General features: G+C 32.6%; 1 protein-coding gene across 2 annotated transcripts in view; it reads right to left on the bottom strand.

The window, feature by feature from the left end:
* The window catches only part of LOC143253056 (protein Obscurin-like), a 253,949-nt gene that overhangs the window by 71,378 nt on the left and 165,640 nt on the right, over window positions 1–16,931 (bottom strand). For both annotated transcript variants that reach the window (XM_076506213.1, XM_076506214.1), the window contains exons 52-55: window positions 16,409–16,584; window positions 8,309–8,380; window positions 8,020–8,184; window positions 2,981–3,181 (exon numbers count right to left, since the gene is read on the bottom strand). In XM_076506213.1, the coding sequence (XP_076362328.1) occupies window positions 2,981–3,181; window positions 8,020–8,184; window positions 8,309–8,380; window positions 16,409–16,584 (614 nt within the window). The remainder of the gene's footprint in view (window positions 1–2,980; window positions 3,182–8,019; window positions 8,185–8,308; window positions 8,381–16,408; window positions 16,585–16,931) is intronic.

The following is a 16,931-nucleotide window of genomic DNA, read 5'->3' as shown; positions in this document are numbered from 1 at the left end:
AATAAATTGAATCTAGGCTTATGGAGATGTGTCTAAGCCTAAACTCAATTGTAAGAGCAAGGAGTTATCCTGTAAATGGTACTAAGAGTGGAAAAAAATAATGATTCTAACTAAATCATAAGAGTAGGGAAGAGACATCATGCACCCTGCTTTGCAAGGAAGATGTAAAATGTCTTCTGAAATGGTGGAACAGGACAACTGGTATTATGAAGAGAATGTTCACTGAGCTCAACAGTAGGAGATGGGAAATGAAACATTTTTCAACTAGAAATACTGAGAAAGGATACATCTATCTGTTTCAACTGTAGGAACAGGTTGCTGTCTACCTGAACCAAGTATTTCAAGGAAAATCCAGCTTTGGCAGTTTGTAAACTGTTTGGAAAACAGGAAAAGTCTGGCAGTGGAAGAGTTGGTCAAAATTTATTCATAGATGAGGTTGGTTCAACAGAAGGAAAAAAAAACAAAATGACAAAGGCCTAAACTGGAGAAGAAATAGACAGATGGGATAAATACATGTATAAAACATCATGTACATTCATCCACACCATCTAGTAACCACAAATGAGAAATTTCTGTAACTACATTATGTATTATTCCAATTGAAAATGAGGTGTCTTTAGAAAAAGATTAATTTAGAACTGGTTATATGTTTTTAAATTCCAGTTTCATATGGAACCACACACAAAAATATTAAAACCTGAAGAACTGAGATTACTAATTTAACTTCAAATGAAGAGGAAAAAGACATTAGGACAAGATTGAAAGATTTGTGAAACCAAAGGGTTCCACAGAAGAAACACTGATCTAACAGATCATTTGGGTTAGAAAAGGATTCACTTGATGGGTCAAGAAGACTCATCTTGTCTGTGACTATATTTCGCCATTTGGTATGATTGGAAGGAATGAGATGAAGTGGCTAACATCAATAAGCTTTAAAAAAGTGAGGCAAGGCAGGAAAATAATCCCTGAATTCTTCCAAAGAAAGAACTCCCAAAAGTAAATTTAAATACTAAAACCTTAATTAGCTTTTGTTGGCATAATTTTCTCAATGAACAGGAAAGAAGCATGATTGAAACATCCTGTAATAGTAAGTGGTGATGCAGAAGAGATGCTGACTTGAGATCATCTTAAAAATGGCTGGGTAGAATGGGTGAGTACTGTGTAACGTGGTACCAAAGACTAAAGTGTCAAAGGAAAATAACAGTCATAAAGTAACAGGACTTACATTTGTGACATCCATAATAAAGAAAGACTGCAAGGTAAACATGTAATTTTGACCAGACAATCATGAGAATGAAAGAAGATGATAATTAATAATTATTCTACCTGAAGAAGAAAATTTCAAAATGAAATAAATCATTGATGGCAGGTCAAAGCACAAGTACACATGGATAATTCCCTTCACAACATGTAACTGAAGGTGAAGAACTTGAGAATTAAGGCAAGTAAAGAAACATTTTCTTATTAAAAGACCCTTCCATAACCAGAGTAGAAAACATCTTTAGTCAGGTACATTTATGTAATTTGTTTTTGCAATTTTTGTGCAAGTGGCCTTTATGTAGTTTGACATTTTTATTAATTGAATATTCAAATATCATAAGCATGCACTAATTCTCTTTACTGAGGCAAAGATTGCATATGATGATTGCTAGCAACTAATATCACATCTTAGTCATGTGTCTGACTTGGCTAAAAAAGAAGCAAACCAGTTTTAATAATTTTGTTAACAATTAGATGATTTCTAAAATTATCATCAAACACAATTACCATAAAAAAGTGAATAATATAAAAATTCAAAAACAGAACCATTAGCACTCTTAGGCCTAAGATAAATTAGTTCTGGAAAAAAAGTAAAAGAAAAATCAGACCAGCAGAAGCATATACAGAATTAAAGCTAATTGATAAATTCTGTTCCTAAAGAGAGAAAGTGAATAATTATCAGAAAATGTTTACATTTTCGTCTCTTGTATCATCATGAGAAAATGGTTGGTGTTCCACAAATAAATGTATACATGAATATGAAACCCACCATGTACATCAGCAGACATTTCAGAAATAACTGGCTAAGCATGTGATCATTAAGGATTAACAATCACAGCACAGAATCTTCTTTAATGCTAAAGGCAGACTACATAAATTTGGACCTTCAAAGATGCTATACAATTTCTGATAACATAAACATATGCAGCAGGAGTTAATGATGATGTCAGAATTATATAAAAGTGAATGAGCTAAAAAATTTGAATTACGGCTGGAAAAGCAGAGCTTATATAAGATCTCTCACTGCATACATTATAATTCATGCTCAATATTATATAAAAAAAAATTCAGAACTCTGAGTCACATGGCCATTTTAACATGAAAACAACTCACATTATTTCAGATATAAGTACTTGATTTGAAATACACATTTAAGAGGATTATACACGTGTCACATGAAAAATGTGACTACTGTTTATGCCTCCATTGATATTCTCTAACTTACAATGCCCACTGAAAGAAGAAAAAGTTTGAGTAAGAATTTTACAAATAGTGCAGTTTTTCTAAATTTTCTGATAAGAAACTATGTATCATATCTGTAGAATTTTTTCAGACCTTTGTAACAGCATATTTATTTACCATTTTTCTAAAATTCTATTTGCTTAGAACAAAACAAAGGGTTGAATACATTTTGATATGGCCTCAAAGCTTAATGTTTTATACTATTAAAATTTATACACCTTTTTTATCCATGACGCCTTTTGTCACAAGAAAATAAACCTTTATCAATAACTGAAGCATTGAGGAATGCCAGCTCCAGCTCTTTCACTTTACTGAATGACCTACAAAATCTTCATAAAAAGTTTTACTTAAAGTCTTTCAGCTTTCAAAAGTAACTTCAATAAAATTATCTTTAACAAAATCAAGTATACGTAATCTTTCCTTTAAGCTAAATTCCATAATCATAAATTTATTTTTTAAATCTCTTCCACTAACTCACCATGCTTTTCCAAAGGAGGATGTTCAATTTTAAAGTCTTTGGGTTTGAAATCAGCAGGCATCAGCAGTTCAAGTTTGCTACGATGTGCTGTTACATAAGGTGAAGGATCACTTGTGCCATATTTATTTTCAACACGTATACGAAATCGATAGTCCTGGCATGGAACCAAACCTCTTATATCACAACTTGAATCTTTGATCCCTATATTAACCAATGGAATCATTAGAATAATTTCTTTATCAAACAAATGTCAGTTGCTACAGTGAAACATCACGATGAGACATTTTAAATAATAGTCAAATTGCATTTAGAATTATTTAAATATTTATATTACTTCATTAGAATTTTATCGTGATATAAATAAATACATAAACAAAAGTTTAATCTTTTACTTAAAAACATTAACATTTTCTTAAATTGAAAATTTTATTTCCAATAATACTTATCTCCTCTTACACTTACAGCTGTTACTCGACCACCAGGATTTCTTCCTTTGCTTGTCTGAGAACTGGTCTGATTTTTTCTCATTTTATCAAGTCTTTTATTCACCATTTACCTGCCCTTAGCAATAACTGCTTCATGACGTACTCCACCTGTGTCAATGTGCCATCTATTCTGATAGTGTATACAAGCATTCATTCAGATAATGTTATCACTTTTTTGAGACTGACTCAATCTCAGTCTCTAACATGAACTCTTAGTAGGGAGGAAGAGTGTGACAGAAGGTAAGTATGAATGAAAATACATTTTTGATTTAAGAAAAGGTTAACTACCAAGAAATACTTCCCACCATATATCATGGGTATGTCAATAGAAGATTGGCACCCTAGTGGGGAGAACTGCACTACATCTTCACCTGGAACTTAATTTACATACTCTGAGCGAAATTTTATATGATTTGTCATCACTATTAGCCAGGCCCCAAACAGATAGTTAAGGTTCCACTATTCAGGGTTGCAATTATAGGGCAATAGTCACTATATCCCATGTTGGTGGCTGGGGCAATTGGACTGCAATCTATATATACAGGTACTTATGAGTGTATCCCAACCTGTAGTCATAGCATAATGCATTCCATGTCACTGGAATCATGATGAGAAAATAACCAAACATAAAGTGGACAAACTTTCTCCTTAACCTGAAAAGTCTGAAAGACAACACCCAGGCTCACAATGATGGGATTATGTATGCCTTTCTAAATCTGAAGAAAAAGAACTCTTCTAGTCTGGAGTTATGAACATTCATCTTCACTCTCCAATCATGTGAGCAAGATAAATTCCATTTGCTCCAAGAATTATGGAGAGGATGTGGAACAAACTGTGCTCAGCCAAGAATCCAAGAATGTTCAGAAGTATGAGGAGATAATGGACCCTCTTTTATGAAAAATGTACAGAACCAATACTGATCAAAAAGAAAGGCCATGTTCAACCCAAATGAATAGCCATGTATCAAACCTGATCTGGTATTATAAGTAGGCTCCCACACAGGTTTGTGCCTCTCCTAATGACATCTGGGATGAAAATATCCAGACACTCAGGCAGGAAGACCCCAACTTTATTCTCTTCTCTAGGAGTGGAAGAATTTTATCATTCTGGAGGAAAAAACCTCTGTTCACTACCCCAGTGACTCCTAATTGAGTGTGATATGGACTCCCTAACTCCACTTGTAGAACATGAGGGGATAAAATGTGCATTGATTAGTCTTGAGGAACAGTGCTCTGGAAACAGTGCAATGAACCAAGTTCTCTAAATTTGTAAAAGCAAACTGGCCCAGATTTATTCAATCTAATGATTAGCAAGATCTCCTCATGCTTTACTCATGATAGTCCGTCTGTGGTAGTCCAGCATAGTATAATAATAGCACCCAGTGGTTTTATGGAACACCTCATTTCTATAGAACCTGTTGCAACCTAGATAAAGTATGCTGAATTAATGATTACTATTTCAGAATTAGTTTGAGGAAAGCACACATGCCTGGGAACACTCACCACAAAGTGGAATCCTGTGAAAACTAGGAAAGGGATTCTGAAAGTTAGCAATGAAAATACTCACCCCTCTGTGTAACCTAGCAAAAGTAGTTAAGACATATACATGGGGAAAGCAAAAACCCTTATATGAAGATACTGCCAGATCATGCAAGATAAAAGTATTGGAGGAGGTTCACAAGGTGTTCTCCAGCAGGCAATTCAACGATGCTACGAAGGACATACAGAAATGTGACAAATTTGATTAGACATGACTCAGACAAAATTACTCACCTTCAGTAAGAGCCCAGAAAAAAAACCATTGTACAGCTTCTCAAAAAAGAATCTTCAACACCCTCACCAAACATGACAATTATCGAAATCTGATCACTCACAGAAGTGAGAAATAGTGATCAGATGAATTTGTGCAAAGGGTTTATTCCCTTCCCTGTCTGACAGTATCTTCACCAAGAAGAACTGGTCTGAGGATGTAGATAGAATGATAAAGCAGTATGTGGTCAAACAGCACAAAATACTCCAATCAATAATGTATACAGCCCAGCAGCAGCTAAAATTAACCCTTCAGGTAAAAGTGATACATGGCATATGAGAATTAGGTCACAAATGAGTGTTGAGAAAGAGCATGTAATATAACTTTAATATACTAAGTGGGTAACTTTAATGGTCATTTAGGAGAAAAGACCCCAAAACAATTTGAGGAATCTGGGGAGTACTGGGGACTGAAAGCATATTTTGTCATGTTTATCAAATGGTAGTCAATATGTCCACCTCATACAGGGCAATTGTGGAAGATGCAAAAACCCTTGTCAAATAGCCAGGTCAATAAATGAGAAGTTATGGTTAGCACTTCTGATCAAAATGGGTTCAACCTCTTGTCAGTACAACATAGTCAATACGTGTGTCATTTCCATTGATAAATATCTGTTGCAGAATTTAACAAAGACTGATACAAATAAATGGCAAATTTATAAATTAAACCCAAATGCTGTATGAAATACTGCACTCTTTGTCTGAAACCTGAGCTTCTGTGTAGCCAGGTGGTACCATGTCAGATCATAGCTGCTCCCATAGAGATTGCCTAAGATGAAGTGGAAGAAGTTGACACTCCTGAAGGTACTGCAGAAGTATAAATCAGGGTGTGACTGCTAATCTGGTGCTGGCAGGGTGATATGATAGGAGTGGTCTCAAAAACGTAGGTCCAATATTCGAAAACAAAGAATCCTGGATAAAGTTCCTCCTCAATGAGAAACATAAGACAGCACCACAGAACTGTTAGAATGAAGCCTGACAATTTTGTCTTTAATAAGCTCAGACCAAGAGGCACTGTCTTATACAAAGCAAGAAGGACTAAAACATTACACAGAGAAGCTTTATCATCTGTGTGTAAACCCTGGAATTCCTGACTTTTGGTATATGCATCCCATCCCTGAAGCAAGGCATTTGTGAAGAGATAGAACTCTGAATGAGGCAAAAGCAGAGGAACCCAAAATGTAGTAGTGCTCTGACTTAACAACTCCTCAAGATCAAAGAATGATATTAAGTAAGGAAACTGGAGAATCCAGTGAATTTATATTTGAGATCTCTTGGTCACATAATGACCATTAAAAGGATATCTCATTCTCTCATCCCAAAGGTATGAGAGATTTGAATAATTTCTACATTCCTAGAAGGGAAAGAATCATCCATGTAATGGGAGAAGTTGTGAGTAACAGTTGGACTTTCTGTTCCAAAGCATGGAGCTGGAATGGGAGTCAGATGAGTCTGACTGAAAGACATGATGAAAAAAATACTCAGACTGAAGACAGAATGAAATGGAGCATAAATGTGTTAGCTTTGAGAATGAAGTCTACCTTGGTTGTTTCTAGAAGTAGAATCAGTGTGTGATGATCTAACAATTGATAGATGGTGCCAGCAGTAACCAGTCATCTGTGGAATGGTGTGTGCACAGTGCTATAGAATAGAAGGGAGAAGATTCAGTAGAATTCATGTGAAGTAACTGCTCATCCAAAGGTTAAAACCTTGAATTGCAGTACCTGAACACTGTGCACAAAAAACACTGATAGTAGATGCAAAACCACCACTATGACAATTTACAATTAGGAGTCAACTACAATAAATTTGGATATCCACAACCACAGTAAAAAATGTCAACTGAGATTGAAAGCTGAGTAACTTATTCACTTGAAGAATTTAGGCACTGAAAAATCCATGACTGAACACCAGTTTCCTATCTTCTTAGACCCAACAACCAATGGGGATAAAATTCTGGAAAAACTACAATGAGGTTTTCACTACCACCACAATGACCAAACTCTAATAGACCTAGAACTAAGTTCCAAATCCCACGTATCTACAGTAGATGGAAACCTTGCACTTTGGGTATATAATAGTGGCAAACATGTGATCTGAATGACTCATCCCTACTTAAGGACCTGTGGTTAAGGTTAACACAATCCAGAATTTTTCAGAGTTGAACTCCCACATCACACTTACTCAAACAACTGAAGAAAACAAATCAAAGGCAGATTGTCCCAAAGAGGTCTCCTTTTTGCTTTTATTTTACTTAAAGAATGTGTGGAACTACATTTAGTTAGGTAATCTGGGAATTAATACTACAAATTAGCTTGCTAACCAGATTTTTTTACTTTTTATTTTCCAAAAATCAACTAGGTAGCATGAATAACAATTGAGGTGTTTCTGAACAATTATAGCATTAACGAATGAGATATTGGATTCCATACTGTACCAGAACAGAGAATACATTGATGAAGGTGGAGAGTGTCATATGATAAAAATCATCAAGGGTAATTAAATGGGGTAAAAAAAACACAGAAGCAAGCAAGAAAAAATAAGAACACTTTGTAGTTGGGCAAAAGAAGAAACCTTGGAAGTCAAATAATAGCTGCAAATTTTTGGAATTTACATTATTATTCTACACTGTTTTAATACATTCACCCTAATTATCACAACTGATTGCAAATTTTAATGTATCAGACTTAGATTTGTATATATTTATAAAATCTTATTTAACACATACTTAAAAACTTTTATTTACCGGACTTGTAAGGTTTCCATTCTCCATCTGGATATTTACTCATTTCAATGCTATAGGTCACAGGCACTCTAGGTGAAGCAGGTAGTGATGGCTTCCAAGCTAAAGTGAGGTTGTGATCTGTCATACGGAGAATGCGAGGTTTATCTGGTAGAGGCACAGGAGCACCTGATAAATTAAGAAAGTTTTCGATAATAATACTGTAAACAATTTACAAACTTTTATTAAGCAAATACAATTTCAGAAATAATCTAAATACCACAACTTTTCAAAAGTAAATGAAAGTTCTTACCAGTTTTACGAAATTTATCATAACCTGGATACTGTTCACCAACAGAGCGTTGTGGAAATTTACTATCCAAGCCTAAAAGAAGTCAAATTGTCATATTTTACAATCATTGTCAAAATAGATGCGTGAACGTTATAAGACATTCTAAATCATAACGAGTGAACTACAAGATATATTAATACAACTATCAGCAAAGCACCTGTATATATCAAATAACTTCCAAAAGACAGTATATGAAGAAATAATCTACACAATAAGCTACACATTCTTCCAATTTAATTAAATTATTCTCTCTCTTTCCTGAAGAAAAGTTACAATATAAAATAAATTACTGAAACCAGTCACACCTGATCTGAGTGATTACTAATTCCAATATTTAACTGAAACTTTCTTTACGTTAAAACAACAAAAAAAAAAAAAAAAAAACACTACACTAGTTCCAAGAAAGTGAGATGAGCTTGGTTAGTATATATTTCCAGTCTTAAAAAAATACAAAGAAGTCTACCTCATGTAAGGACTATCAAAGTACATATCTAGTTTACTAATAAGTAATCAAGATTAATTAACATTCTGTTTTAATGAAAGACAGTTGATTCATATGGTGATCTGTACTAATTAATTCATATAAACACACATTCCTATCATACTAATATAATGAAAAAGCTAATAATACACTGATGATTCACCATACATGGTGTTACGATAATGCAAAAGTTTGTTGAATAGATTTGCTTTTTACATGGATGTACATATAGTTTTGTGTTACTATGTTTATTGTATTAGTTAATACAAGTATGTTCTCAGACAGACTTAAATTGTTAGAGCATATTATGATATTCTAAATCTTGTAATTTATAAAGGTATATACTAAGTCATTCAATTATAATACAAACATGTTTATATTCAGTTATATATGCAAAATGCAATGTTTTGAATCATCCAATCATATACTGATATACAGAAGTACAGCAACGAATTTTGAAGATGTGTAACAAGCCATATGCATATGTATGATGACAATAAAATAGGTATTTGTCACGTTTATTATATGAGACTCAAGCAGCAAAGACAAAAGTTAGAAACATTGACTGCGTTTTCAACTTTTTTTTAAAACAAAAAGCATGCTTTGTGATGTTAGTGTAACATTTTTGTTGAAATTTGTCAATGTTTCAAAAATAGTCATAAAACTTCCCCATTGAAACAGATAAATTCCCTTAATATAAATCGTCACATATATTAAATTACCTTTTTGTAAATGGTGTTGATTTTCATCCCATTATTATATTAGCTAGAGCCTTGTAATTATTTTAAACAGTTACATGCAGAAGCTTCTTTCTCTTTTTGTAGAAATTTATCAAAGAAAACATTTTACAAAAAAATTTAAAAGTATAAAGATTATCATCATACATTAAAAATATATATTTCTGCAATCAAGATAACATTTTTTACTAAAATGCTGTACTGTTAATACAAAGACAAGTAAAATTTACAAATGTGTAAACCATAACTGTTAGTAAGCTTGAGGAAAGAAAACTGCTGTTGAAAATATTTTACCTCTCAATGATAGTACAAAATAAAATTAAATGTAAAACAAAAATACTCACCTCAAATATAGCTCTTTTAGTCAATATGACTATGAAGAGAGAGATATGGATAGATGCAATTTAAACAGAAATATAAGTAGTGTTTGATTTAAATAAAACATTTCTAAGCTACAATATATTGAGCTAATTTAATTACTTGTTTATACTGTTAATGTACAGCTAAAGATGTTTTAAAACATAAATATGTATTTAAAACATTTTTTACTTCTGTATTCCATTAATCATTAGTTAGCTAAGGAAGAAATTTTAGTTCATAATCTTTGTGGAAAAATAAATCCCTTCCTGAAATATTTGATTTTAATGTTCAATTTATAACAGGTATTTTTTTTTTTGGAAATATTAACTTATATCCAATATTCACAACATTATGACCCTCAGCTGTCTATATTACAAAGGAAGACAAGATTTTGTTTAATTCAGAAAAAATTTTTGTCATTATTTATACATGCAGAAGCAAGTTCCTTCAAAAATCTCCATACAAATCAACTATACCAGTTACACTTAGCCTTATTTAGTACACACATTAACCACAATTAGTTTACAGAAAGAGGAGTCACTTTTATATGTCTTTATGACGATTGTTATCTTGAGAAGTTTAATGTTTCCAAATGGTTCTGTTTTTATAAGAAATTTATGGTTTCTGGTTCAAGATGCTTGAAGTAAGAGAACAAAAAAAAAGGACAACATGAAAAAAATGAGCTAGCAGTGTTGCCATACCACAATCAGACACTGCATGTCAAAAAAGGTGTGATCAAGCTAAAATCAAAGGATATACAAAAGAAGTTTTGAAATTGCATTCACCAAAGAAAAATGGAAGTTCAAAAGAGCTCACTGAATTCAAAACAAAGCCCAACTGCAAAATACTTGTTCACCAAAAAAAACAAAAAATCATCATGGTCAAGAACGTTAGTCAGGCAAATATTATACAGTATGTAAAGCAAAAAAATCTAATGAAACAGTGTCATACTGGGTACAACAACACTGCTCCCAAAGCAATTAAAAAAGAACAGTTTTACACTTTATTTTTGAAACAGTTTAATAGATATAACCATACTATATACAAACAGATAAAGAAAATACATGAACAAAATAATTAGGGTAAATATAATAATAACATCACCAAACTAGAAAAAGAGAGAAAAGAAAATTGCCAGAATAAAAACAAAAAATAGTTATAAAATAAAATGAAAAGATGACAGAATAAGCACAAAATGTGCACTTGTGAATTCAAGTATCTAATTTCTGTAATTTAAAACTTGTAACAAATTTCAAAAAAAAAACACAACGAAAACATCTCAAATAAAAAAATATTAGTAATTTCTACAATGTAGGCTAACTGGCTCATGCAAAGCATAAAACAAATAATTTTAAACTGCTCATTTGTAGGTTGGATATGTCAGTTGCTTATAATCCAGTGAGCTCTTTTTTGAAGTCAAAGTGTACATGTTATAACAACTGAACTACTGATACACTGACACTTTGACTTCTTGCTTAGTAAAAGCTGATGTTAAAAAGTAAAAAGTAAGTGAAAAATGAAGTTGACTCACAGCTTTTAACTACAGTTAAAAAAAAGTGTAAGCCAACTGTTCCCTTATTTTTGACAAACTTTACATATACATTAAAATTTTTGAACATGATAATGTAATAATAGGTTTTACATCAACCTTGATACCTTTATTTACATTTTATCTAATATTATGTAACCTTGTTTTTAATGTATCCTCACAGTAATGTCTCAAATCAAACAAATCTTTACAATCTGAAACAGTTAAGAAAGCTTCTCAAAAGACAGAAACAAAAAATATAGCTTCATATCCATTGAATGCCATACTTTCTAAAAATTACAAACAGGAAAATGTGAATATTACAATCTGTTGCATAAAAACATTACTTTTTGTAGACCTTTCAAAAATACATATTTACAATCTCTCACAAAAAACCAAATTCAAAGTTCACAACTTCAACTAGGAACCAAAATATATCAATTCATGTTTAAGGTTGAAGCTAAAAATTAATTACACTTTTGGTTTCATGTTATTTTTATGTCTACATTTTCATTATTTGAAAATGTATTTAAGATGGCCTCTTAACCTCTCTGCACTATTAAGAGCAAGTACCTTTCACAGAACTGCCATGGAATTTCCTGCACATACCACAAACCTTGAACAAACTTTCATCTATGGATGCCATCCTATATCATAAGTGTCATAATGCTGTAGCTCTCCACTGATAGAAGGATGATACATCCTCCATGTGCAATAATCTTTGTGAACACTAACACATGATCACAGGATCATTCTTCATGAGACAAAGAAAATACAATGTAAGTGAGAAGTAAGGGTGGAAAGGCGGTGCAGAGAAGTAAGTATCTTTATAAAATACATTTTCAAGTAAGAATAATGTTAACTTAGAAAGTGCTACTTATCTCTCTGCACCACTAAACTTTAAAATATCACACAGAAAACACTGTAGGTGCCAGTACTGATAAATTACGAAGATGAACTCATTTCTGTAATTGCAAAAAAAAGCATATGGGGTGTGACTTACAAAACACTAAGTTAGTCTAGTGAAGCAACATGGGAGACTACATCCTTCTTAGGCAGAGAATACTCTTCACTCAGATTGTTGTTACTTATGTATTCATGTTATACTTATATCACAGAGAAAAATATTAGATAAATCTGGTACCAATAATAATGTGTCACAAAGTTGGGCAGAACAAGAGAATGTGCAATGTAGCTAGGGTGTTAGGCTCTTCCACATGACATATTCCTGTGATCCCACAAAGGCCATTCAAGGTATTGTAAGTATGAATAACCAAGACAAATAAAGGATCTTAAGTAAGCAAGAGTCCCTAAATGTGAGAAAGAAATGTCTTGGATATCAAAATTTCCATAGTATGAATACACAAGGAGGAGTTTGAGCTTACTTCTTATGGAAGTTGAAGAAAGCTTCCCAGAAACTGAGTGGGAGTCATAATGGACAGGAAAAGTTAGACCAGCCAGCCAAGACAAGATAAGCAATTACAACCTTATAATAATGGGAACCAAGGTCCAGAAGACTCTAAGAAATGAAATTCATGTTTTTGCTGTGTACAAGCTAAATGTTAGCATGCAGATTTGAAAGACAAACACTGAAGACAAACTGTAAGAATTACAGAACACAAGACAAATGGAAATGTGAAGGAAGGCATTTGAAATGTCTATCTTGGTTAAACATAGCCCAGAAAACAGAGCACAATGTGAACTGAGAAAATCAGACAAATGGAATTGAGTAACAATTGGAAAGTGATTCAGAGACAAGACAATGACAAGGCACCAAATCCATGACCTCGTGAAGATGACAAAAAATACGAATAAAAGTTTTCAGTTGGGTGAGAGAAGGTTCTAAAACCTTCACTGCCAACAAAAGGGACGTCTTGTCAATGAGGAAGCCACAGAGGATGAAAGGGAAAGAGGAAAGAAAATAGGATCAAGTGGGAGTGATGGACATAAAACAGGAACAGAGCCCAGGATCACTTCTAAAGAAGATTTACCATTGAGAGTGACTAGTCATATGGGAAGGGAAAGACAATGATAATAAGTGAGATATGAAGAACAGTAGAGGGATAACTTGAGACGACTCATGAGGGTGGATAGCAGATAGAGATTTTTATATATAGATCAATAAATCAAGAAAACAATATAAGATTGCAGGTGAGTAGCTTAACCCCCAAGGTTTAAAAGGAGGCAGAATACTCCCAGAGAACAAGCCTGTTAGCAAATGGTTGAGATGAGGGTCCCAAAGACAAAGACACAAGGTCAAAATAGGGACAAGAGAAGAAAAAATAGAAATAAATGTGGCAAACAAAGAAGAATAGGTGTCTCCACCCAAACTATTAGGGTTGCAATGAAGACATGATGAGGTGAAGTCTGGAGATAGAATAAAGGAGTAGGGTAAAACTAAACAAAGAAAATAGATAGCCACAAAGAGATACAAAGTTAAAGACAGATGAATACTCTACTTCAAGCAGAAAGGAAAGACACCATAGACTGGAGGTCAAGAAAAGAAGAAAAGGTTGGGAGATGACTTGAGGTCATAGCAAAGGAGTCACAAAGACAAGAAAGATGTGAGACAGTATAGAGGTGGAAGAGATGGAGGTATATGATATATGGATTAAAAAAACAGAATATCATCTACCTGATTCAGGAGTGTGGCAAACAGAAAAGAAGGAAATATTTGTTCATCATCAGAGAGAGGAGAGCAGGGAAAATGTCTGGGCATAGAAAAGTTGGCCAAAGTTTTTCACAGGCAAAGCATGCTAAAAAAAAAAAAAAAAAGAGACTAGAAATGTGCTGATGTGAGGAGCATGAGAAGAAATAGCAAAAGGTCTGTTACATTCAGGTATATGGTCTACTAAGTGGGGTAAAGAGATAACAAATGAATATTAGGTCAATGAACAGGTGAAATTCCTCCAGTCAACCTTAAGTCAGTTGGAAAAAATATCCAAAAAGGAATGTCTTGACTTCAGCAATTTGTGTGTGTGTGTGTAAGTATATTACTTCACATTTGCTGTTGAAAGTAGTCCAAAGTATAAATGTGGTGGCTAGACAAATGAAGTTGCAATAAGGTAGAATGAACAAAACTGCAAAATGGATAAAAGCCATGTAGCACTAAAGAAAGAAAGACAGTTGATTAAGGAGACTATAAATTGAAAATGTACAGGCAAATATACATCTCAATACTGACAGTGCTGAGGACAAAATGAGCTTGTGATCACATGCAATTTTTTATGGTGATTCCTTTGCTCAAAGGTCATGCTGCTCTCCTATTAGTGAAGGGCTACAGCATTATGATGATTAAATTATGGGTTAATGGATACATATAGACACAATGCTTGTGGGATACACAGGAAATTTCACAGCATTTGCATGGAAGGTAATAGTTCTCAGTTGTGCAGAGAGGTGAGTAGAGTTTCTGAATTTGGAACATCACTTTATGTAAAACACAGAAGACAAAGTATTCATAATAAAATTTAGATGAATAGATAGAAACTTTCTATTAGACACACAGGTATAGAGAACGATGTTTTAAAAGGCAGAATATGCTTGAAACATTGTCCTCTACACTTGACATTTATTCAACTAAAATTTCAACATTTGATATTGTTCATAGTCAGTCACCTAAATGCCATTAAGTGAGATAGTTGGTTATTTACAACATGAATATGCTTATATCTATATTTTTTACTGTATGAAAACTTTGAAAAAAAACACGTGAAAAATTAATTAATGTTTATACAACATTTTAGATAAAGGGTTTCCATTTACTGCAATAAGTGGACATGAAATAAGTTTTCATATGAAATGAGATACTTAATTAGTACAGCACCTGATATATATAAAATATTAACTATTTGATACATAAAAAAACAAAAACATTATATAAAGAAGAAAAATTATAATTTTCCCAATTTTCTAAGACCCACAAGCAATTCAAAATAATCTTGAATGGATGACTTCAGAGTTCTTTTGCATTTAAGTCATTTATAAATGTCAAATTATTTTGTAAAATAAGAAATTAGAACTATTAAAATTAATAAAAATATCCTAAGCCTAAGTTTTCACTAAAGCTAAAATTATGGGATACATAACATCAAAAATTTGTGATATTTGACTCTTTATTAGATAAGCAATTTCTAAAATTTCAATTTATAAAATTATTGTTACTTAAGTTTTCTGAAAAGCAAAGCATTTTTGCTATATTCTAAATTGATTGAAAAGCCAGAAAAAACAAACAAACAAACAAATAACAACAACAACAAAAACTGCTGTCTATTTTAAAACAGAATTAATGAAACAATGTCATACTAACCCAGAGTCTCTGGAAATCAAAATAAAATCATGTTAACTGCTAGTAATGGTTCAACTAACTGACTAAAACAGTCTTATTGTTGTATTTTATCAAATAAAAAAATTATAATCATTCAGCTGAATAGAAAAAGTATATCAAAAATGCACTACTAAAAAAGTTTGAAAAAGGTAGATACTAAATATAATGCTTCATAAATACAGCAAAAACTACAAATACATTTACTGTGCTGATCAATAAATTCACTTAAAAAATTATGGGAGATTATATCAAAACTGTGATTTATTGCTATGAAATGACTGACACAATTCTTATTTACCAATTAATGAATTTTGCTCTTTAAACTTGAAACAGTAGAGCACTGTAATAAACTTATGTGTGGACAAAATATGTCAGGTTTTGCATATGCAAGTATGCCTTACCTTGCCAAATATAATATTTCATTCATTAGAACAATATAACCCCATACATCGGAATACAAACTGCCTGATTCCAGTATACAATTCAGTTTCATCACAAAAAAACACAGGAGGTCTTTGTGCTCTCATTAAAATCAGCAGAAAAATCAGAAGACACAAAACTGATACAATTACAACGAATGTAGAAAAACCTGATAAGTGGGTTATAATAACACGAGAGGCTGCCTTACTCTCCAATTGCATGTGAGCAGTGCAGGATTCACTTCCTAAGGAATTGCTGATCATAAGACTGTAGTCTCCTACATCCATAGGATGAACATTATGGATGATCAGCCGCAAGACTCCACTTGGCTCAGACTCCATTTTGTAACGTGTTGAAGGTTCTATTAGCATCCCATCTTTTATCCTAAAAATCGGAAAAGTCATAAAAAACAGGTAGAGAAGTCCCTAAAAATCTAATACATTTGAGTAACTTACAAAATATGTAAAAATGATGTTTCTTACAGATTTTCCTCATTAAAATAATGGTGATTCCAATTGGATATTTTGTACTTTTTTAAATCAATAAGATTCTATAACTTTTCTGTTGCACAAATATGAAAGATTTGATAAAAACTTAAATGCTTTAAAGTAATTCACTATACTTATCCTAACAATATTAAAAAATTATGAATTCATGGTACCTTTCTTTGTTCACTTATGAAGACTAGCTCAGGTTTGATCTCAGAACAATCAAGTTAATTTTTAATAAGG

Source organism: Tachypleus tridentatus, chromosome 6 (assembly GCF_004210375.1).
Source record: "Tachypleus tridentatus isolate NWPU-2018 chromosome 6, ASM421037v1, whole genome shotgun sequence".
Lineage (NCBI taxonomy): Eukaryota > Metazoa > Arthropoda > Merostomata > Xiphosura > Limulidae > Tachypleus > Tachypleus tridentatus.
This window is presented reverse-complemented; position numbering and strand designations above follow the sequence as displayed.